At 50.3% G+C, this 24,320-nt stretch overlaps 1 protein-coding gene across 1 annotated transcript; it reads right to left on the reverse strand.

Moving 5' to 3' along the window:
• Positions 1 to 12,321: 12,321 nt before the first annotated feature.
• On the reverse strand, positions 12,322 to 16,418 carry LOC135282235 (perilipin-3-like). Its single transcript, XM_064391825.1, has 8 exons — positions 16,305 to 16,418; positions 15,343 to 15,416; positions 14,540 to 14,642; positions 14,133 to 14,224; positions 13,684 to 13,933; positions 13,182 to 13,372; positions 12,937 to 13,065; positions 12,322 to 12,844 (listed from the first exon to the last, which is right to left on the reverse strand). Exons 2-8 carry the CDS (start codon positions 15,409 to 15,411, stop codon positions 12,446 to 12,448), a joined length of 1,233 nt encoding a protein of 410 aa, XP_064247895.1. The 5' UTR covers positions 15,412 to 15,416; positions 16,305 to 16,418; the 3' UTR covers positions 12,322 to 12,445.
• Between the last annotated feature and the right edge of the window lie 7,902 nt (positions 16,419 to 24,320).

The raw sequence follows: 24,320 nt of genomic DNA on the forward strand, positions 1-24,320 counted from the left end.
TGACTTAGAAATGCCATGGAATGGGACAGACATTGCTGAGAGAGACAAAGGGAGCTAGAAACAAGTTTCAAAGGATGGCCTTACAAATAATTCTAGATACTTTGGAGAACTAGAACTATGCATTGTAGTGGGACCCATGAGGGGTAGCTTTAGAAGATTGGCTTTAAGGCATCTACAGCATGGTGTGGCTAAAGCTGATAGGCCAAAAACCACTTATTGTGTATTGTAATGAGGAAATAATTGGCTTCTGATTGTGATGGTGTGAATTCTAACATCTGTATTGTCTCACCCTTCTCATGAGACTGAAAATGCAATAAAAGTTTTTGAATCACCTCTCACTTGTCCCATCTCTGGGTCAGGAAAGGGCTGAATCCAACAGTTCCTCAGCTGGGAGGAGGTTTAGTCCTTGTGAATTCCAAGCAAAAGCTTGAGAGAGGCTCCTTAGCCTGGAGGAAGGAGCAGGAGCTTGGGAAGTGGCTTTGCTCAGGGAACAGGAAATTGTTTGTACAAAGCTCCACAGCTGGAAAAGTGGGATTTGCCATGGAGGCATCAGGGCCTCTCCCTGGACTGCCTGTGGCCACAGCACTGCCCTGGGCAAGTGGCTCATCCCCTAAATCCCCTCAGGCAGCAAGAGAATTCAGATGACACCGACTTCCTGAGCAGTTTATAACCCCAGGCCTCTATTTTCAGCATGAGAAGTTTTGCATTAAGTGGGAAAGTGTGCATTGAGCCACATGAAGTATTTAAGAGCTGGATTTTTGGGAGATGGACAGTGAGTGATTTTTCAGCTCTCCAAAGCTCAACAGTTCCTTGAAAAAGTTTGGCTGTCACATAGAAAAAGAAATCAATCATTCACACCATTTTAGCAATTATCCCTCTTTTTAGATTTAATTTGTCAGAATTGAAACCCTGGAGTTCAATTCAAACCCAAAATAGCTGTTACATTGTTCTGGACTTTTTAATATTTACTAATTTCAAATTCTGTAAAATACAAGTAAAAGTCCTCCTTTTTTGCAATTTTTTCCCCACATCTGGCAAGGCCTGGTCTGCACACAGAGCTCCCCTGGAAGGCAGCAGGGATTAAACACAACCTTTGCCTGCAGGAACCTTTGGGTGTTAAGAATTAAATTGGGAATGGGGGTTGGAGGGGCTGTAGCCACAGTCCAGCCTGATCCTCCTGTCATTAATATCTTATATCTATAATTAACTTTTATCTTCTGATTTAAAGATGAGCCAGAGCTTGGCTTAGAACTCAAAACTCTCCTTCTCCCAGACAGGGACTGGGGATGAATTATCTGTGAGGAACATGGAAAACAAAGACACTTTGGGGATTTGGGAGCCCGAGTCCTGTTTCAGTGGTGCCATGGAAACTCAGGTGTGCTGAGGGCCGGGCTCCCAAAGGCCCTGGGGGTTCAGGGATGCAGATGGATGGGGCAGAGGCACAGCAGGCAGGGAAAAGGATGGTTCAAAATGCAGATGCAACAGGAGGAGCTCAGATCCAGGTCAGGGATCTCAGGCTGTGGCCTGAGAGCTGTGGGGAGGGAACAGGAGGCAGAGGGCTGTGAGCAGTCCACAAAGGACTCATTAAAAAGTAATTAAAGAATTACTTCCACCCAAACACCTGCACAATCCACAATGCCCAAGTGTTTGCTTCTCCACCCAAAGCTGAAGTAGAAGCCACAGGCTGGAGATGGTTGAAAATTCCTGGTCTGGCCCCTTTGGAAGACCCAGAATCCAGCAACAAGGGCAAAACAACCCTAATGATCCTTCTCCCCAAAGAAATTATTTATGCTTACAGAGAAAGTAGAAATTGAATTGGGCATTATGAAAAATTCTCTGTGTAGCTGCAACTACAACCCAGATAATTCATTTAGGCTAAATATACGGCTGTAATTGAAAAATCCAAATAAGGGATGCATATGCATTGATCCATATGATTTAAATCAAGCTATAAAACATCAACATTATCCAGCAAAAGCTGCTGAGGAAACAGCAGCCAAGCAGAATATGAAATTCCAGGGAGACCATTGCACTGGTTGGGAGGAGGACTTAATTGATTTTGACAAAGAAACCTATTTGCTGTTTAATTGATTCCTACTCTAAATTCCTAGCACTTTCAGAGCTAGCAGAGAGAAGCAGCAGAATAGTGATTACCCAGAGCAAATTACAGCTGGCCAGGGCTGGAGCACTTCAGGTCTGGTAATTCTCTATTTACCAAATTACTGCTGTGGATTTTCAGAGAAACAATAAAATGAGTTCATAGTAGCACATAAATCAGCCCGAGTTACAGGAGGGTTGAAAGAGCTGCCCAGGCCCCAGAAGGACCTGGGGAGAAGCAGTAACATCCTCACTTTATCCCAAAAAAATGTCCCTGCACCTCTTTAGGGGAGCAAGAGCTGGGAAGGAGGGGCTCACAAATTGTGCCAGTGCTGTAAAATCCTCTTGGAATCCCTTCCCAGCTTTGACAGATGTCTGTGTCACACTTCTCCAGGAGCTGCCACCACCAGACTGAGCTCCAGGGTGTCCACCCTGCTCCTGGAGAGAAGCTGCCCAGCAGAGGCAGCACATCTGGGTCCAGCTGTGTAACCTGGAGTTAGGCTGGAGCCCCACGGGCATCACTGAGCCTCTGCCTTCCCACCAGGGATGGGGGGACAATGATTTTCTTCCCATCTTAAACCAGAGAAGCAACTCCAGCAAGTCAGGCACTGCCTCACACCCAGGTCCCTTTAGACAGTGATGGTGTGAAGGTGCTCAGCAAAGTCATGGAAATGGGAGAAGGAGCTCAGAAACGGCTCGGGACCACAAAAATCGGACAAGAGACAGAAATGGGAATGGGATCTCAATTCTGCTTCCACAGCTACCTGAAGGGAGGCTGTGGCATGGCTGGGGTCACCCTCTGCACCCAAGCAGCTGCAACAGGACGTGGGAGAACAGCCTCAGCTGTGCCAGGAGAGGTTCAGCCTGGAGACCTGGGAAAATTGCTTCATGGAAAGCCTTGGAACGTTGGGACTGGTGGAGTCACCACCTGTGGAAGATTCAAAAAGAATAAAAAGCAGACTTCACAGCCTGGTTTAGGAGATGGTGTTTGGTCAAAGGTGACTTGCTGGTCTTGAAGGTCTTTCCAACCTTACAGCTGCTGTGATTTCCAGGATCACAGGGAATGCACAGCTGGACACTGGTGGTGCACAGCTGCCAAGCCCAGCTCCATGAGCCCTTTCCTGTGCCAATTCCAGCTGTGCCCATTGAGAATGCCCAGCTGAGGAACTGTTGGATTCAGCCCTTTCCTGACCCAGAGATGGGAAAACTGAGAGGTGATTCAAAAACTTTTATTCCATTTTCAGTCTCATGAGAAGGGTGAGACAATACAGATCTTACCATTCACATCATCACAATCAGAAGCCAATTATTCCCTAATTACAATACACAATAAGTGGTTTTTGGCCCATCAGCTTTAGCCACACCATGCTGTAGATGCCTTAAAGCCAATCTTCTAAAGCTACCCCTCATGGGTCCCACTACACTGCATAGTCCTCCAAAGTATCTAGAATTATTTGTAAGGCCATCCTTTGAAACTTGTTTCTAGCTCCCTTTGTCTCTCTCAGCAATGTCTGTCCTATTCCATGGCATTTCTAAGTCAGCATTTCTTATCCCAAAGTTTGCATTTGGATGCACACTGTGTGGGCCTTCTGTCAGGCTTGGAGAACTCTCTACAAATTCATTTCCCACATTTCCCCCTCTCTCTTGGACAGAAAAAACTTCTTGTTTTAAAATAATTAAAGAAAGCATGTTTGGAAGTATTAAGAGGCAGGTTGGATCTAGGAAAATATTATTTTATTTTATTGTTTTTTTATATTTCCTGCCAGGAGGGTGCAAGCAGTGAGGGGTTGGGCTCTTCTCCCAGGGAACAAGGGACAGGACAAGAGGACACAGCCTGAAATTGCCTCAGGGGAGGTTCAGGCTGGATACTGGGAAAAATGCCTTCACTGAAAGGGTTGTAAGCATGGGAGCATTGTGCAGGGAAGCAGTGGAATCCCTATCCCCAGAACATTCTAAAAACATGTGGATGTGGCACCTGAGGACACAGGTTAGTGGTGAATGTGGCTGATGGTTGGATTTTATCTCAAAGGTATTTTCCAAACTTAACAATTCTGTGGTTATTATCAATATTTTAGCACAGATCTCATTCTTTCAGGACTTAGACACCTCTTCCCCCTCTCCTGCTGAAAGTGACAGAGCACAACCACCTGAAGACCTCACCCCACACCTCTGCCCAGAGCTGGCACTTGTCCACAAGCCACTGAAGTTTTCTGTAACCTCCAGGAAATGCTTGAAGGGAAACTCCAGCTCTGTGAAAAGCTGGGTAAATGCCATGAGCAGGGCCCAGGATCAGAGAGGGGAAGCCATTCCCTGCTCTGGCACAGGGACACGGCCCTCAGTGACAGCAGCAGGGGCTGGGGGACCCAGACACCCACAAGTGTCACCTCTTGGTGCTGCCCTCTCTTCCAAAGCCCATTTATTGATGACTCTGGGCTCCAGCTCCTCTGTCCCACAGAAGTGAGTGGAAGCTCAGGATGGAGGGCTGTGAAAGGGGTTGGGTTGGAGCCCAGGCTGGCACGGCCAGCACCAGCTTGAGAAGGGGACAGGGGGTGGCAGGAGGCAGGCAGCACTCCTGCACCTTGTTTAGGCAGTTTCTATCTCTAGACATGTCCCAAGGGCACGAGGGGACAGGGACAGGAACATGATAGCTGGGGTGATAACTGGGGTACAGAACTTGTAATATTCTTAGATCCCCCTCCCAAACCCTCAGTCACCTCACAGACAGAATGAAACAGTGGATGGAACTTCCCAATCCAAAAATCCCCTTCAATTTGCAGACAACAGAGCTTTTTCCCAACCTTATCCCAAAAGCCAACAGACCAAACTAACTCACCTGTAACACCCAGAAAAATATTTGAAAATTCAATTAAAAAAACCTTTAAAACCCCCTTCGAGAACCTAACATTATTTCTAACAAGGGTATTAGAAACTTGGGAATAGACTTCTTTCTGCTCAGTGGTTAGTCTGTGCCTGACCCCTCTGGGAAAGCAAAGGTTGTTCCACATCCTTCCAATCCTTCCAAGCCTCCCAGTCCCATGGAAAGCAGCACTCCAGGGCTTGTTCTGCTGTGTTCAAACACTGCACTGTGGGTTAGCCAGCAGCAGGTTTGCTCTGAGACTGTTTCAGTATGAGCAGGAAAGAAAAAGAAGTGTTCAAAAGTAAAATTAAAAGTCAAAAGCCAAGCAGAGCATTCACCTGAGGGTGGCCCTGGAGCTGCAGGGGTGTTCATCAAAATCCAGCATGGGCACAAAGGGAACTGGGAATAATTTAGCTCCCAGTGCTTTTAGGAAAGCACAACAGGATCATCCACCTGGGGAGATGTCCAGGGATGGCAACAGAGCTGGGGAAGGGGCTGGAGCACCAGGAGGGGCTGAGGGAGCTGGAAAAGGGGCTCAGCCTGGAGAAAAGGAGGCTCAGGGGCCCTTGTGGCTCTGCACAGCTCCTGACAGGAGGGGACAGCCGGGGGGTCGGGCTGTGCTCCAGGGAATGGGACAGGAGGAGAGGGAACGGCCTCAGGCTGGGCCAGGGGAGGTCAGGGTGGACACCAGGAGGAATTTATTCATGGAAAGGCTGGTTTAGCACTGGGAGGGGCTAGAAAAGACCTCCAAGACCATCAAGACCAATCCTTCCCCAGCACCCTCAAGCTGGCAGAGAATAAAAGCGGGTCCAAAAGCGGGAACTTAATACAGAACAAAATGGCAACGAGTGTCTTCAGTGGGATGTCTGGGCTTCCAGCCAGCCCTGTGTGCTCCACAGTCAGCAGCAACCTGGCCTTGGGCACTGCCAGGGATCCAGGGGCAGCCACAGCTGCTCTGGGCACCCTCACAGGGAACAATTCCTTCCCAATTTCCCACCTCACCTCCACTCTGTCAGCTCAAAGCCATTTCCCTGCCCTGTCACAGTGCATGTGCTCAGGACCACCTCAGCTCTGATCCTCCCCTGCTCCAACCAGGGGGATGAGAGGTTTCAAAACAGCCACAACACCACACAAGCAGTGCCATGCCCTGATCTGCTGGGGATCAGTGGGACAGGACACAGCCAACAGGAGACATCACAAGAAAAAATATTTCCAACTCCTAAAACTGTTTTTTTCTGTTCCACAAAGTGGCACAGGTGTTCCCAATCCATCTCACACTAGGTAAACACTGCATTTGGGCTGTAATTTGTTTAGCAAACCTCGTCTTTCCAGCTGTAATTACCCCATAGAGGCGGCTAAATGAGGATGGCATTTCAGGTGACCTTCAGCTCCCAGCTGCAGTCACCCTCCCACGGGAGATGGAGCAGGGAGGGGAGGCAGCACGGGGCTCCCCAGGTGAGAGGGGCCAGGTGTTCCTCCCAAATCAGCCAGCTCCAGGCAGAGTGGGGATTTAGGGAGGGCAGCAGGCATAAACCCAAAATTTTGGATTTCTTTGCCAGGGAAAACACCACTGCAGTTTGTGTTTCCTCAGCTGGGAGACCTCAGGATGTGTCTCCTCATAGAAAATCCTGCAAGCCAAGCTGTGTGAGGACACCACCCTGCGGGATGGTCCAGGCAGTGTAAATATTTCGGGGTTCCTCTTGCAGAGGAATGGGGTTTCCCCCAACATTCCCTTGCCAAAGGGCAGAGATGGTGTTTTGCCTTGCACTGAGACACACAGTGAGTCAACTTGGTGAGGTACACACAGTGCCCTTAAAATAACTGTACTAAAGGAATTTCCAGTCCTTTCCATCTGGTTCCTCTCCTGCTCTCCAGTTTTCTGCACCTTGCCCCAGGTGAGCCCATCCCAGTCCAGCATTCCCTGTTCCCCCAGGCTCCCTGAATTCTCAGTTCAATCCCAATCCATTTTGGGGCATTTTCCACTGGTTTTCCATCCAGCCTCTCACTGCTGTCTGGCTGTCCCCAGCCCTGCTGGTGGCTCCTCCTCCAGGTCTCTCTGCTTTCCCACTCCACCCCACCCATCCCAGCTGTTTCTGTCCCAGATAATCTCCTTTAACAGCCCCCATGGCAGAGCCAGGCAGGACTCTGTGCCATGTGAAGCAAGCTTTGCAAACCCATGAATTAAGAAGTGAAATGCATACAGAGAATGGCACAAGCCCAGCCATGGCAGCATCCAGCAGGTCAGTCACCCCTGCATCACCTCCCCTGCTGGAGCAGCCAAAGCCATTGCTGGATCTGAGAAAATACAGGAATCAGAAGGACTCCAGGATGTCAACGCTGCAAATGAACTGCTCCTGGAAATGGATTTTCCCTCTCCCAGGGGCGGCTGCCATGGCCAGAGGCAGCAGAGCAGGGCTGTGCTCTGCGCCCACAGCAGCAGCTGGGTGCTGTGCCTGCAGCCAGGGGCAGCCCAGCATCCATCAGGGCAGCAGCCTGGCAGGGCTGCAGCCACCAGGTGTTATGAATAAAAAGTTATCTATTTTTTTTAAGGTTGCAGAGTAAAACAAGTTGGACCAGTGCTGTTAAGTTAGCTTCATTGTTAAGAGTTCTTCTTCAATTACCTGTTAATGGTTGGTGATTAACCATTGTCCCCCTGATGCTTGCCAGGGACCCTGCAGGTACCAGGAGAATGGGAGTGGCATCAGAGCTAGTATGCAGATGAGAAATGCATTGCACCCAATTTTGCAGTTTTCCAGGAAAACCCCTAAAAATAACGAGCCAACATAGAACTAGGGGACCTAAGTGATGTCTAAGGATGGGAGCGTAGTCCAGTGACTGCTTGGATCCTTTTTGCTTCTCACCCTAACCTGAAAAGATGTTGACTAGAGAGACGACCCGAGGTGTTGGACCAAAAAGACAGAATCTCCTAATCTCTCGTGAGGACGGAATCCCCAGCTCTGCCTGCAGATCTGCGGACAAAGCCGCATCACCCTCCTCCTCCGTGCCACTCCTGGGAGCAATGGCAGCGTAGGCGCGACCCGCCGATTTCTCCCCACCTGAGCTGATTCTTTTCAATAAAGGTGTTAAAAAGGAGAAAGATCTCCTGCCCATTGATTTCACCAGGGGCTTCAACATGCCCTGTCATGATCATTTGGAGCCGTCACAAGCTCACACTCAGTTTGTAAGGCAGTCTGGAGCAGATTTATTGACCCCCACACTCCAGGGGACAGAGGGAAGGGAAGCCCAAAGTCCAGCTCCAAGCCCTGCCAGGACCTCCACAAAGATCTGAATGGGGGAAGAGCTGGATGCTGCCAGCAGCAAAGATTCTGGCTGGAAAAGCACTGGGATGCTTCAGCAGGGAGCACAGGGCCCTGCAAGCACCTGTGGCGCCTCACACAGACCTGAGCTCTCCGGGCTCCCAGACCCACTCTGACCCCACCTGGCCACTGCAGCTGCCACAATCCAGCTCGGAGAGCAGGGAAATGCCTCCAGGGTTCCCTCCGGTGCCCTGAACACTTGGGTTCCTCCAATACAAGAGAAGATGCAGGAGGAGAGGGGAGGAAAGCACAGAACCGAGTGAAACCCAGCAGAACAGAGCCCTGCCTGCCCACATCAGCATCCAGAGCAGAGCCCACAATCTGATTTTGCTCCCACACTGACCAGCCACAGCAGCTTCAACCCATCCCATTCCAAATTAATGCCTATGAGCTCTGAACAGCTTGAATTTCATGGGAATAAATCACACCTGACTCCATTTTCTTCATTATGGAAAAAGCCCATTCTTTATTCACATAACTCAGTTTTATCGAGTTTTACAGAGCTCATGTGTGTCTCATTGGTTAGAAGCTTTCTTGCCAATAATTAATTAGTAACAAGTTGTTATTCTGCATTAATTGGTCACTCAAACCCCCAGGGTTTACATGCAGGGACAGTTGTTTGTGAGAGATGTTTTTACACCATTAGATGGAAAAATGAAAACCAGTTTATACAAGTGTGTTTTTTTTTTACCCAGGAATAGATTGTTATGTTAATGAAGTGCTCACACCAGGATTGCTTTCACAGGGGAACTTGCAAAGGGCCAGCTTGACAAGGCCAGCCACTGGTTTTAGGAGAGCAGGCTTGATTTTATGATTTCTTTATGATTTTTCTACCTTATTGCAACAAACTTTTCCAATCACAAGACCTCGAGGTGACCCAGAAATTGGAACCAGGCAGCTCCTGGCTGGGCAGGGCCTCAGCTCCCTGAGCAGCCCTGCAGGGAGGCCTCAAACCTGTTTTATACCCAGAGTATTCTGCAGCAAGAAATAACCCAGCTCTGGAGAAGGGATGACAATATCCAGAAGTGACAGGAAACATGGAAGGGAGAAGGGGAAATTAAACTCCTTGCAAGCAGCTGCAGAGCTTTTGCCTTCCAGCACTTCCCTTTCCCAATCTACTGCCTTAAAAAAGCTGCTTGGAATACTCTCCTCAAGCGATGCCCTCTGCCAGGTAGGAAGACATGGAAATAAATTGGTTAATGCCTCCTAATTTCACTCGTAAGAAGTGTCAGCCCGAGGAGACCCCGACCCAGCAGCAGCACATTCAGTCCCTGACCCACAGCTCAGGCATTTGACAGAGAACAGCAGGAGGGAAGGAAGAACAGCAGCAGGGCATGAACGTGAGAGTGAAATAATGAAAATGTTACAAGAACTGGCAGAGGGATGTGGTGGCATCCAAAAGTGGAACAAGAAGGAGGTGCCCCTGTGAGTGCATTTAAAGTTTAAATCAGCCCAGAGTGAGCTGGCACACGGCAATCACCAGGGCAATAATTAGCAGAATTAAGGAGCACTGCAGCATTCCCCAGGGCTGCTGAGAGCAGAGGAGCTGCCCCAAGGCACAGCTTCCCTGCCAAGGTGTTGGCTGGGGGTTGTCACATCACCAACACATTTCTCACCTCTGTCCAGAACTCCTCAAAAAAAGCATGGAGAATCATCTGAGCTTGGAGACAATGAAGAACAGCCTGGATGCTTTCCCAGAGCTCAGAGGAGCTTCAGCCTTAAACGCTGCAGGAAGCCAGTCCGTTCATCATTCCCAGCTTCTTCCCACCTTTATCCCCTGCTGCTTCTGCAGCATGGATGAGAGCAGATCAAAGTTAAAAGTGAAACTCTTCCCACATGCAGCTGCTCTGAGTTCTCCTTTCCAGGCTGGTGTAAGAAGTCTCCATGGCTCTCTGAATCTTTGGATGCTGAACAGTAAAATGGGGAGAGGCTTCAACTCCTCAAACTCTGCTTGAGAAGCCTCCTCTTTTCAAGCTGCCACGGGAAGGGCCTTTCAGCCTGTGGCAGCTCTTCTGCTCCAGTCTCTGTAGACTTTGTGGAGGCTTTTTCAGCTTTACAGGAGCTGGGCTGTTCAGCACCAGCTCCAGCACAGGGAGATTGCAGCCACAAACAGCACTGGAGTTCCCAGAGGCTCCCACGAGCTGTGGGCTCAGGCAGCCAGGAATGTTCTCAGTAAATAGATTTAATGGCCATGCAAGAACACATCCCCCTGATCCATGGGCAGGAAAAACAGGATTTGCTGGGCTAAGCACTATGTTAGCATGGCTCAGATGTGCTGCACTGGCAAATCAATAGCAAGTGTGGGAATGCCCAGCTATTCCTTAAAATTCTCTTTTATAATCAGGCAAGTTTAAATTTCAGCCATTCTTAGGTGGTAAGGGACAACTCTGCTATTGAGAGGAATGACAGATTTGTCTTTACAATCCAACTGTGGGTGTGCTGGTAGATAAAACCAGCACTGAGAGATAAAAGAAGTAATGGGAAAGGGTTCCACTGATTGATGAATGGAAAAAGATATTTGCTTTTACGAATAAACTGTAGGTTTGCTGATAAATGAAATTAAACATTGAAAGATGAAAGAAACAATGGGGAAAACCCCTAAATTCCATAAGAATGAACAATCAAAAGGGAGAGTTATACATTAGAGGAGAATCTCTGGTATCAGGTGTTTTGGGAAGTCTGAACCTTTCAAGTACCTCAGCCAATGGGGAAAGAGAGAAGGGAAATGTGGCTGGGAAATTGGGATAAACAGGGGGCTGCGTCCTCCAAAACTTGGAGAGAGCCCATGGGAATGCCCCATGGCCTCTCCCTTTATTGGAATAAAGTAAAAGGACTCCTCTGTCTCCTTTTGGACACAAACCTCTGATGGTTGTGGATTAAATTTCCTGACACTATGAAGAAGACAGCGCACATTTATTTCCCACCAAGCAGCAGGACTGGCTGCAATAGCTCCAAAATCCCCAATTCCCAGTCCCCAAGTCCAGCAGGAGTTACAGGAGCCAGACCTGCTGAACTTTTCTCCAGAGAGAATTCCCTCTGTAGCTGAGAGCACACAATGACCCCTGCAATTCCTCTCTCACATCTCAGCATCACCTCAGCCTGGCAACTTAAACTGCCTGATTATTTTGCCTTCAGCACAAACTGGTTGCTACAGGAGGAAGACCCTTGTCTGGTACCTGCTGAGCTCAGGGAATCAGGATCTAAATTCCTCCATGTGGGGGTTGTCCTGTATGAAGGAATAATTGCTGCCCAAACCCAGAGCTTCAGCACAAAGCCTTCACACACAGGATGAGGAGGAGGAGTGCTGCTGGAAAAGTGGTCACTTCTAGGTGAGAGAGGAGCAACTTCCACCTCTTCAAGTCTGCAGTCACCACCCAAAGGAAGCCCCATCCCCAGTCCCTGTCTCTGACCCCCATGAAACAACTTGAATTACCTTTAAATAAAAAAAAAAAAAATAACTCTGGAAGAAGCAGTACTCACATGAGAGCAGATTCCACTTCTGGTCTTGAAGACAGAGGGATCAGAGGCCAGGAGCAGAGATTTTCCTCTCCAAGTCCCACAGGCACCTGGTCCATCAGCCCAACCCACAGCATTGCCTGGCCAGTCTGAAGGCATTGGGCTCCTCAGCCTCTCCCAAAAGGAGCTGGATGTGGCACTGGCAGAGTCTGAGCTGCCCAGAAATCCTGTGCTGGCAGCAGGTGACTGTCACACACAGCCTGGTGCCCCCACCACTGAGGCCACAGCTCCCCCACCTCCCACACCAACCTGCTCAGGCAGCAGCAGGGAAATGCAGGAGGAAAACTTGGCCTTGGAGGAGCAATGGCAAAGGATGCTCTGACAGCTCTCCCAAGCACAGGGCAGTGCCACCAGGGCACGTGTTTGCCTCCAGGCTTGGGAGAGAAAAGGAATTACAACTCACCAGCTGTGATCCTGTATAGCTCACTGCTCTTCCTCCAGCCCTGAGTGCACAGTGGAATTGCACCAAGGAAGAGATGGAAGAGCACAGCTCACACCCACTGAGCAATCCTCCCAGAGAGACCAGAGACAGGGTTTTGTATGCAGCAGTTTTATTTCAAGCAGTTATCACCCAGCACAAGCAGCTTTTAGGAAGACAATTCTTCCCGCTTTCCCCTTACTGAGGGTTTAATGCCAACAGCCATTATTGTTTTATCCTTTACATGGGGGTGCTGGAGGTTTCCAGGTGCCCAGCTCCTGCTGCCCCTGCCTCCTCCTCCTGGGAGGATTGATCCTCCTCCTCCTCCCTGGGGGAGGAAGGTCCCACCAGCCAGGACAGAGGAGTGCTGTTCTTCAGGTAATCCAGCAGCTCCTCCATGTACTCCTGGATCACAGCCAGCTCCCTCTGGCCCCGGCTCAGGACACTGCTGGACAAATCCTGGCAGGAGTTTGCCTTTGAGAAAGCAGCATGCAGCTCCTGGCTGGCAGCCAGAGCCGGCTGCAGCCTGTCCTGCAGGCTGCAGGGGAGGCCCTGCAGGGCAGCCAGCACCCCGGAGCAGGTGAGCTGCAGCTGCTGGCTGACCCTGCGAGCCATCAGCAGCGTCAGGCACTCCATCTCCTGGGGGGAGGCAGCAAGGACACCGTCAGCAACGAGGCACTCAGAAATCAAGGGGATGCCCGGGGCCCTTTGCCTCCCTCCCCAGGAGGTACCTCTGGCTCCACAGGGCTTTCATCTCCACTCTCTCTGAGATACTTCCTACTCCAGTCCAGCCACATCTGGTGTAGTTTCTCCTGCTCCTCCTGAAGCTTTTGATTAAATCCTTGCTTAAAAGCCTCAACCTGTGGCAGGGGAAGAGCAGAGAGCCAGGACAGACAGATCAGCTGGAACTGCAAAGCTCCTCAGCACAGCAACAAACTGAGACAAGACCAGGGCTCTGGTTCCCTGCTCTACCTACCAGCTGGAGGATGCAGTGGAGCTGTGCCAGGGCCCCCTGCATGCCCTGCCAGAGCTGCTTGGTCCTGGCTGTGGAGTGCAGCTGTGCAGAGAGGCGCAGGTCCTGCGAGAGAGAGCCCGGGTGCACAAAGCACCTCCTGTGCTGCTGCTGCAGGGGCACGGCCGTGCCCTCCTCACACACTGCCAGCTGGGCTGGGGACACAGGCAGTGCCCGGCTCAGAGGTGCCACAGGGTGCCCAGAGCCACTGGGGCTACCCCTGGATCCCTGGCAGTGCCCAAGGCCAGGATGGACAGGGGGGCTTGGAGCAGCCTGGGGTGGTGGAAGGTGCCCCTGCCCATGGTGAGAAGCCCAAAATGAGCTTTAAGGTGCTTTCCAACCCAAACCATTTTGGGATTCTCTTCTTCCCATTATCCCCATTGCAGAGTAGTGGGGTGAGGAATGGGGCTGACCATCCCCAGTCCAACAGCTCCCACCTCCACAGCCACAGCCACCCTTTCCTTACCTAGCTCCTCATTTCCAACAGGGAGAGAGCCACCTTCTGCTGTCCCCAGCACAGCCTCTGCTCCACAGACATCCCTCTGTCCCCCTGCAGGCCCCAGCCCAGCAGCGCTGGTCTCTGCAGGTGTGGCAGCCCCCTCGCTGCCCTGCAGAGCATCCCTGGTGACATCCAGCACCTCCAGCACTCTGCTGCTCACAACCTCCTTCACCTCAGCCACTCTGGCTGACAGCAGCTCCTTTGTGTCAGAGAGGATCTGGGGAACAGGGGGAATGGCAGGTAATGGAGTGGGTGGTGTCTCACACTGAAATTCTGAACTGCACCAAGAGCACAAATAGCACAGTGTCAGTTCAGGGTTTGCTCAGGTGTGTGAGCTACATCCCTCCCTAGCTTAGAAATCCCTCAAGAACCAGGCCCCTCTGCCTGCCAGGGACAGCACAGCCTTGAATTCCTACCTGTTCCACTGGCTTTGGAAGGAGTGGCAGCTTCTCCCCCAGTTCCCCCAGTTTATCCAAGCCCTTGGCAGCATACTCAGTCACTGCAGCGACTGAAGAGAGAACAAAAAAAAAAAAGGTCAAAATGTGGTTTTCTGCAAGTTCCACCTTGCAAAAATCAGTTTAGGAAAATCAGCAGAGTCCATCCCTGACTCTCCCTCACACTGCTGGGATTAGGGCCCAGCTTTAGCCTGATTTACAAGCCATGGATGCCCTTGCACTGTGGCAATGGAGGGGTGCTTTCCTCACCCCAGGACTCCTCCCAGGTGTGGAAGGGGCCAGAGAGCCCCTCCCAGGCAGGGATTCACCGTGGGGCTGCACACAGCTGGCCTGGGTCACTCTGTGCAGCCCCTGCCCTGCACACTCACTCCTCAGGCAGGGCTGGCTCTCCTTGCTGGAGGCATCAGCTGCAGAAACCACACCACAGGCAGAGCTCGGCAGGCTCAGACTGGCCACCTCCTTCACTGCAGCCTGCAAGAGCAAAGGAAAGCACAGCCATGAAGCTCCAAACGGGGCCCTGAGCAGTTCTGCCCTGGAATTCCCTCTTGGGGAGGAATTGCCACCAAACCACCTGGCCTGCCTGAGAGAGAAACTCTTGCCTTGCTCACATACCTAATTAAACCATAACTCAGTTATGAAATGAGCTGGGGAGCTTTGGCCTGAATGACTGTCCATCCCAGGAAATTTTTCCTCTAGCACAAACAACACCACGTTTGGAGGTGACTTTAATTCTCCTGCCACATACCCATCTCCAATTTACCCGGAATGCTATTTCCAATAGCCATTTTCCAAATAAGCCAATATCCCAAGAAGAGCTCCCCCAGGCAGGACTGAGTTAGTTTTAAGCTGACAGGCTTGGTTACAGGAGCAGAGCAAGAGCAGCAGGTCTCAGGGAGGCTGCCAGGTTTTCCATGGCAGCCCTGCTTGACAGGAGCCAGGATCTTGAGTTAGAGAAACATTTTTTTCAAGGCAAGAACCAGCTAATTTTGCTGAGCCTAAGAGGTTACAGGGACTTCAGGTCCATATCTTTGTGCTGTCCCCCAGAAGCTGCAGGGCACAGCCTGAGCAAACCCCCATTTCTGGGGGCTCAGCTCCCCTCAGCCACAGCAGGGCCACTCCTCGCCCTGCACCCCAGAGCTGCCCCTCCTCACATCCCACAGGGAGCACCAACCTCCTGCTCCTCCTCCTTCTCTGGGGAGCTCTGGGCAGCCTCCTCCTTGTGGGGCACAGCAGAGGCCATGGCAGCTGGAATGCAAGGAACACCAAGGCTTTAGGGAAAGATCCCCCTCCAAGGGGACACTTCCCCCCAGGGTCATAAAAGAGAGAAGTTCCTTTACAGCCTCTCCAGGGGAAACCCCAAAACAGCCTCAGAGGAGGGGGTCTGTGCCACTTGTGAATCCACCCAGGTTAAGCTGAAGTTCCAGGTGGTTTGTGATCATCAAAGGAACAAGGAGAGCATTATTTCCTCACCCTAGAGACCAAATATTATTAATATATTTATTTTAGAGAGAGAGGCACAAGGTACTTCCTTCCTCTGGTGCCTTAGGATTTGAGCTTTTCTGTTTTCCATATATTTGTAACCCTGCAATTGTTCAGTGTATAGCTCCAAACCCCACACACAGTGTGAGCTGCTGCTTTCCCATTTTGGGCAGACACAACAATTCCTCTCCAGGTTGGGAATCAAGGATACCTCACTGCCTCAAGGCCCAGAGATGGAAACAAAAGTGAGTTGGGGGGAAGCAAATTTGGGGTAATTGACTTCATTACCTGGAGCTGTAATTGAAGATTAACCCCCAATATGCAAATGGACCAAACTTATAAAAGTGTGAAACCTGTGACCTGTTGTCCATTTTTAGGGTGGACCTGGGGGGCTTTGTCTGCCCAAAGTGTACCTGAAGACCCCTCAATAAATATAACTGCTTTTTCACCCTCTCAATTTTGCCCAGCCTCTGTTTTTAGGTAGAGGCCCCAGAAAAGGCATCACCTCCCCACCAAGGCTTCAAGAAACTCTTAACTAAAAGAAACAACAGCAACAGAACTGAGGGTAAACAGGGCTCAAGGATCTGTCCTGCTGCTGCCACACCCCAACACCCAAAATTCCCCCTGGAAGCTCCAGAACAGCACCCGTGTTACCTGCTGGAGGTGAGCAGAGCAGCAGTAAGGATGAACCCAGCACACTCCATCCCCTCTCCTGCCTTTTGATGGTGCCTGGGATGGGGCAAGGCGGGACCCTCAGGGACTGACAGCTCTGGGAAGCAGCAGGAAGGAACCAGGCCCTGCCCTGGCCAGTTAGAAGGGAACAGGGCTGCTGGGGCTCCTTAATCACTGTTAATTACTGTTAATTACTCTGCAGTTAGGCAGGCACACTTTGCCCTGTGAGAAGCAGCTTCATTCGAAGGCCTCCATTTCATCAGCAGTGACTATGGGAATGTGTCTAATAAGCTTTCTGTTTTGTGATGTTACACACTTTTATTTAAACTATATGTTGGTAATCTCAGTGCTATTAATTAATTCTGGATGAATTCTTTACAGCTTTGGGTTAAATACAGTATTTTCTTGTGGGTTTGTGCTTTTCATCACAGAAAGTTTAAAATTCTCAGCAGCTATGGGTCCAGCAGGAATGTGTGAAAGCATTTTCCTATTCCTGCATGAATGATATTTAATGATTAATCATGTTCCTAGATGAGGGATGAGCAATAAGATTTCATGTTATTTAAGAGGAGCTTAATCTCTAAGTTTGTCTGAGGTGCCACAAGCCTTTGCCAAGCATGATGAGTGCTCTCTGACCAGTTGTCTACAGCTCTCCTTTTGGATTCTGAATCTCCCTGGATTCTGAACATTGCAAGTAATTGAATCTATTTATTTATTTATTTAAATGTTTTTTCAGATGGCAGACACCAAAGATCATCATTTTTACACTAAGTATATGGCATTATCTGTGCTTTCTAAGGCACACCTTAATGGTAAACTCAGTGCTAGGAAAAGGAGCAAAACCACTTTGGAATGGCCCTGGCTGCACAAAGATCATGGTCTCGTGCAGTTCTCTGAGTGATGAGCCTGGCTGACTGTGAGGCTGCCAAACAAGCTGTGTGAATGGCCAGGAGCTGCTGCTGGAGGCTCGCCCAGGCAGTCTGGGGGTTTTTCACACTGCCTGGTGTCTGCTGGGTACCTGCTGCTGATTGCCCGACTTCTGGGCCTCTGGGCCCTCCTTGGGGGCTCCCCTGTGAGGTGAGACCCTTCTGGAGCAGTCTTGAGTCAGGAAAGAGAGACACACTGGATTTTTTTGGTCTTCAGGTTCTTGTTTATTATTACCTTATCTAAAGTTTTGCACGCTGTCCACACCAGGCTCAGCGCGCTGGAAAAGCACCACAGAAATGCCCAAGAATCTCTTGTTACAAGGTCTTTTAAGACTAAACTATCCAATTAAGAACTGACACCTGGATTATTTCCCTTTTAACCCAATAACAACTCCCAAAGAGCCCATAATGCAGACTGTTCTGCCCAATTACAAAATGCCACCCAAACTCATGAAGAAGAAGGAAGAAGAAGCATGAAGCAGAAACCCAGGACAGCACCCTGTGCTTCCATCTTGCTTCCATCCACAGCACACTAAAAATCCCAAACCCTAAATTTCTTACCAAGTGATACACCTACACTACTCTCTATAATCTATTTCACACTTTAGTGGATTCCAGTCTATCTTGAAGTTTAGGAAACTTTCTCCATGGATGAGGGTCAAAGTCAGTGCTCCCCTGGGGGTCAGGGCACCCCAGAGCAGACAGAAAAATATTCCCAGTGCCCTGGGTTCCCACAGGTACCAGAGCTCACTATCCCCACAACAGAGGCCAGAGAGGAATCAGTGAAATGTCCCTGTGTGTTCCCTGGGCTCTGTGCTGCAGCAGAGGAAGAAACCCCTCCAAGCAGCCCCTGCCCTCCAGACCAGCCCTGGGGCAGTGCTGAAGTCCTGCAGGAGGATCCCTCAGCCCAGGGGGCCTGGAGGGAGCAGCACTGGTTGTGCTTTGCCTCGAGGTTTGTCCCTCTGCTTTGGGCTGTGACAGCAGCAGCCCTGGAATGTGTCACCCTCGTGCCCAGAGCTCCCAGTGCTCCTGTAAGGCTTTGGATGACCATGCTCGTGGTGCTTGTCACCTCCTCCAGGGATAAAAAGGTCCTTGGTGGCCTGAGATGTCCAGGGAGTCCCTCTGCCTGCAGCAGTAACAGCCCTGAGTTCACCAGGGGAGGTTTAGGTTGGATGTTGGGAGGAATTTCCTCAACCAAAGGAAGGTCAGGCATTAGAACAGCTGCCCAGGGCGCTGGTGGCATCACCATCCCTGGAAGTGCTCCAAAACCCTGTGGGTGTGTGTTGGATTCAACCCTTTCCTGACCCAGAGATGGGGCAACTGAGAGGTGATTCAAAAACTTTTATTACATTTTCAGTCTCATGAGAAGGGTGAGACAATACAGATGTTATCATTCACACAATCACATCCAGAAGTCAACTATTTCCTAATTACAGTATAAGCATTTCTTGGCCTATCAGCTTTAGCCACACCATGCTGTAGATGCCTTAAAGCCAATCATCTAAAGCTACCCCTCGTGGGTCATACTACAGAGCATCTTTCATAGTTCTATTTCTCCAAAGTATCTAGAATTATGTGCAAGGGGCTTGGCGTGGTTTGGTGCAGTGCTGGGGTTGGACTTGATGATCTGAAGTGCCTTTTCCAACTGTAATAATTCCATGATCCCATGATTCTGATTCCATCTTCTCAGGATGTTTACATGGGAAATTGGATTTTGAACCTGTTGAAATGGGAGCTACCATAAACACTTCATCTGGCTCATCAGCCCAAGCCACGGCCCCGAGGCTGCCAGAGCTCCAGGAGTGTTTGGACAATGCTGTGAGGGATGCTCAGGGTGGGGTTGTTGGGGTCTCTGTGCAGGAGCTGGACTCCGTGATCCTTGTGGGTCCCTTCCAGCTGAGGATATTCCACAATCCTATGAAAGAAAAAAGGGCATGGGAAGAGGCCAAATAGGCATTGGCTGCACCTTTTCCCCACAATCCACCCAATTTCAGCCAAGTTCTCAGCTTGGCTCTCCCCTGGGTCTCTGCAGCTGCAGCCTCCCCAGGGATGCTGTGTGTGGGTATGGCCAGGGTGTTCCCACTGCTGGGACTACCCAAGGCAGGGACAGAGAGGTGCTGTGGGGCTGGGAAGGGCACAAGTGTGTGAATCCTGCACAGAACTGAGGGGAGGTGACTCCACAGGTGCTGGGGACATCGGTGCCTCCGGCAGTAGGTCAGTCCCTGAGGTGCCAGCTCAGTCTGTGCTGTGAATTCATCCCCCTTCCTGTGCTGATGGCTGCACTGGTGTCTGAAGGCCACAGAGCTCCTGTGGAAGAGCAGGAGCACAGCCTGTGGATGCTGTATCCATGACAACAGCTCCTTCCAGCCACCCCAGCCAGCTGACAGCAATTCCAAGTGGCCATCCCAGTGCTGATGGGGGGAATGGGGCTGGAGCACTGGGCTGGGCTGTGGGACTGAGTCCCCAGCCCTGCCAGCTGCCTGTGGGGTGACTTTGTTTGAGTCTGTTGAGTTTTGTGTCTCAGCTTTTAAATTATGTCCAAGATTTTGACATTTTCCACAATAGGCTTTGGGATCAGCTGGAGCAAAGTGCCAGGTGAGAGCTGGGGTTACTGAGCATGTCCTGCTCAAGTCACAGCCCCCTCAGCCAGGGAAATAAGATTTTCCCAGAGCAGATCTGGCCAGCATAATTTGCTGAATCCTTGGATTTGCTCCCCTCTGGGGGGAAGAGGCACATCCAGTCTCTGGTGTGGCAGAGTTCTTGTGCAGGAGCTGCACTGGAGGTGAGACAGGGCTGCCAGGAGCTCAGGCTGGGCTCTGCTCTCCAGCCCTTCCAGCCCCTCCTCCAGACACCTGGAGGAAACACGTCCAGCAAGGGCATGGAAGCTTCTGGAGTGGCTCCAGAGCAGGCACCGAGGTGATCAGAGGGATGGAGCAGCTCTGCTCTGAGCAAAGGCTGAGAGAGCTGGGGCTGGTCAGCCTGGAAAAGAGAAAGCTCTGGGGTGATCTAATTCCAGCCTTGCAGTGCCTGAAGGAGCCAGCAGGAAAGATGGAGAGAAACTATTGACAAGGGCCTGGAGTGACAGGACAAAGGGGAATGGCTTCAGTCTGACAGGGAGTGGGATTGGGTTGGATATTGGGCAGGAATTCTTCCCTGTGAGGGTGGGCAGGCCCTGGCACAGGGTGCCCAGAGCAGCTGTGGCTGCCCCTGGATCTCTGGCAGTGCCCAAGGCCAGGCTGGATGGGGCTTGGAGCACCCTGGAATAGTCAAAGGTGTCCCTGCCATGGCAGGGGTGGAGTGGGTTGGGCTTTAAGGTGCTTTCTAACCCATTCTGTGATGATTCTGTGATTAAATAGGTCCTGTGCCCCAGAAGGAGCCTTCCACCAGCACCCCTTCTATCTGGACCAGAACTCCCAAGCAGGCTGGACCTCTGGACAGGTTCTGGCTGCAGCAGGTGAAGTGGGGCAGCCACAGGAGACCATCCACACCCTCCAAGAGCATCCCTAGAGACTGGCACCGGGCTCAGTGCCTGGATTTGGAGGGTTTGCATGGTGCACGTGCACAGAGGGAGTCACAGAGCAGAAGAGGAGCTCTGGCTGCCCCTCTGCCCCACAACACACTTGCTTAGAGTGTCCTGCCCTCTTTCAGTCATTTCTGTATCATGCCATCAGCAGGTGGCATGTATTTGAAGAGGGTGACCAGCAAACTGTCATAAACACCCCTCAGAAATATTATTTGAAGTTCCTTCCATAAAAAGAAACTGGGGTTTGATATATGTGCAGAGCACAAAGAATGGGCTCCAGCAGCACATTTTGAAAATCACTGCTTTAGGCAATCTCCTTAGCAGCTTGTTAGATGTTTTATAAGTGTCCTTCCCAGCTCCAAAAGAAATAATACCACTAATGATTGTGTCAGATACAAAATAATTTCACAGCCCTTTTTGTCTGCCAGCTTTCCAATCTCAATAAATCACGTGCCCTTCTGTGCAGCTGAAGGAATCCAAATCCCAAGGAGCAGGCGGCTTGGCTGGGAAAGAAAATAAAAATAGGAACGACACCAGGGCCATTTTTTTCCTGTATTAATTCCAGCAATACTTTGTTTGCCTTAGCACACCAGGCCTTGCTGAGCTGGGATTCCTGCTCAGCCTGGGATGAGCACTCCTGGGATGCCTCGGGAGGGGCTGGGATTGAACATGGAGAGGGATAAGGAGGGAATCTGCAAAGCCCTGAGGTGTCACCAATCTGCAAAGTGAACTGGTGTCCCTGAGAACATCCCAGCCCCCAGGGAGGCGTGGAGCTGTGCCAGGACAGATCTCCTCACATCCCAGGGAAGGGATTTGCAGGAGCTGGGCAGGGCTTTGAGCAGGGAACTGTGGGGGCCTGAAAGCTCCCTGCAAATCCCTCAGTGCCCAGGAGATTGTTGTTTTGGTTTGAAAGGACAGGTGTCTGCTGAGGAAGGCAGGAGCCCCCCTTGAAATGGAAAATGCAAACCCTCTGAATTATTATAATTTTGAAATTAAGGAGCTCTCAGGCAAAGATATGGGAAGAGGAATAACAGTTCTTTATTAGGAAAATTAAAAATACAAATGCAATAGTACAAAAAAAAAAAAAAAAAGAAAAACCACTGCCAGAGGCCCTGTCCCCCTGTGGGTCAGGGGGGTGGCACAGCCCCATCCCATGGGGGCTCAGCCCTCCTGCAGTGCCAGCTGTGCTTCTGCTGGAGCAGGGATCCTGCACAAGGCTGCAGTTTTCCTCTGCAGCTCCAGGGCTGCTGGAGATGGGCCTGCTCTCCCTCTGGCAATGCAGGGCAGGAGAAAGCTGCTCCTCTGGGAATGCAGGGGGCAAAGGCTGCTGTGCTGTTCCAGGCTCAGATTGGATCCAGGTAGGAATGCTTGGCTCCTGCCCTGGGCGCAGCATCTCCCCATGGGATGCTGGAATTTGATCAGCCCTGCAGGGACACTCCCTGGCCATGGACAGCAGAGATCTGCTGGAGGGAGGATTGGCTGTGGGAGAGATGGAGAAAACTGCCCCATGAACAGCAGAGAACTGCCCAGCTCTGAGAGATGGGGACAGAACACACACACACCTTACAACCCTGGACATGGGGTAAGGCCAGACATCCTCTGGCCTGGTGCTCCAGAGGCCTGTGGAGCACTTGAGGAGAAGCTCTGTGTGTCCCTTGGCCCCATGCTGTCCCCACATGCTGGGGCTGATGTAGCAGCATTAGTCTCATGACTAATTCCAGGTCCTGGCTGAGCTTCCCTTGGGATTTGCACTCTCTCCACCCAATCCTGCAGTGGCTGCTGCTCTCCCAGCTCACACAGTGATGTCTCCAGCACTTAGGATGCTTCCCCTGCCTGTCTTTCAACCAGCTGCCCATTTCTTTAACATTTTGTAAGAATTTAATTACCTTTGAAACCTTTTCCATGCTCTGTAAGACCTGATTGAAATTTAGTAATGGATGTAGAAAGCACAACTTAAACACCCAAAGGAGACAGTTACTCTGCAATGTCAAATAACATCTGATCCAGCCGAGTTTCATTCATCCACAGAAATTAGAATTTTTCCTTATTTGCTGACTGACGGAATTTTGAGAAATTTATTCCAGTCCTGCATGGCCCCTCACTTTCCATGGAAATTCCTGGAGTACCTGGCACCACCAGGGAGATGATCCCACTCAAGGCCTGCCAGGGACCCCTCTCTGGGCAGAGCTGCAACCTCAGCTCATCATCTCCAAAATAAAAAATATAACTCAAGTGAGAAGGAAAAACTCAGCACATGATTAACTAATTTTTTTGTGTGTGATTGGATATTTAAGTTTTTAATTGTAAAGCTGTCCCTGAACTCCTGGGCTTTGCCCCAGAGGTGAGAGGGTAACTCAGGTGCGATGATCTCCATCTCTCCCCCGTGGTGTTTCCACTGCTCTGCTCTGGGTTGGGGTCTTCTCTTGCTTATTCCTCTGGCTCAAGTGGTAAACTTGAGCTAAACTCCCACAAAATCCCTGTTCCCTTCATCCATGGCCACTGTCTGGGGTCCCTCACACTGATCCCTCATGGGCCATGGATAGTGTGGGATGCTCTTCCAAGCAGGAGAGACTCCCAGTAACTGCAGGAGATGGATAAGAAAGGTTGGGGCATCTGGGTGTTTTGAATTCTCCCATTTATTGTCCTTTTTTTGAAAATCACCTGACCATTACCACCCTTTGAACTGTACTGATCCCAAAAAGAAGCCTCTCTTCCCCATGGCTTGAGGCTTTTATGGGACAGCGATGATGAAATATGGAGCCCTGGAGGTCTGGAAACATAATTTCTCAGGGGCCAATCTGTGCTGTGCCCCTTGGCAGGGAGGCACAGGATGGGAGTCATTAATTGTGTTACTCCAAATGAAGATTGTGTGTCTCATTTTATGTTCTTTTTCTGCCTGGGTCAGAGTTGGGATTGGAAGTTTTCAAGATGATATTTCGCGTTTGGACTCAGATGTTTATTAATTCTTATTTTTATCACAGTCCTACAAGCTGTGAGTTCCACAGCATTTCACTATCAAGGTACCAAATGGCCCCCTATCTCTCTCTACAAGGCCTTTTAAGGCTAAACTATCCAATTAAGAAATGACACCTAAATTATTTTTACTTTTAACCCAATAACCAATCACCTGTGCCCACACTGGGGATTTTTCTGTCCAGTTACAAAAGACCACCCAAACCCATGGAGAAGAAGGTGAAGAAGAAGGACCAGCCTCTGCCCCAAAACCTCCATCTTAGCTTTATATATATTCCTATGTTCTAAACACTTTAAGTTTTCCACCCTGTGATATCACACACTTCTATTCAAACTCCACACCCACAATCCCATTTTTTAAGCCTCCTCCAGGGCCTCAGGTCAAATGCAGTGTTCTCTTGAGGGTCTGTGCCTAAAAACACAGAAAGTCTAAAATTCTCTGCACCCAGGGTTCCAACAGTTGTCCAGTGGAATTCCAGCTGCCCAACCCAAACTCTGAGGCTCCGAACTTCCACAGAACACCTGGAATGTGCTGCCACTGTTAGAGTGCAGGTGGGAGATTCGTTTCCCTGTGGT

The sequence above is a fragment of the Passer domesticus genome, chromosome 16, assembly GCF_036417665.1.
Source record: "Passer domesticus isolate bPasDom1 chromosome 16, bPasDom1.hap1, whole genome shotgun sequence".
NCBI classification, from domain to species: domain Eukaryota; kingdom Metazoa; phylum Chordata; class Aves; order Passeriformes; family Passeridae; genus Passer; species Passer domesticus.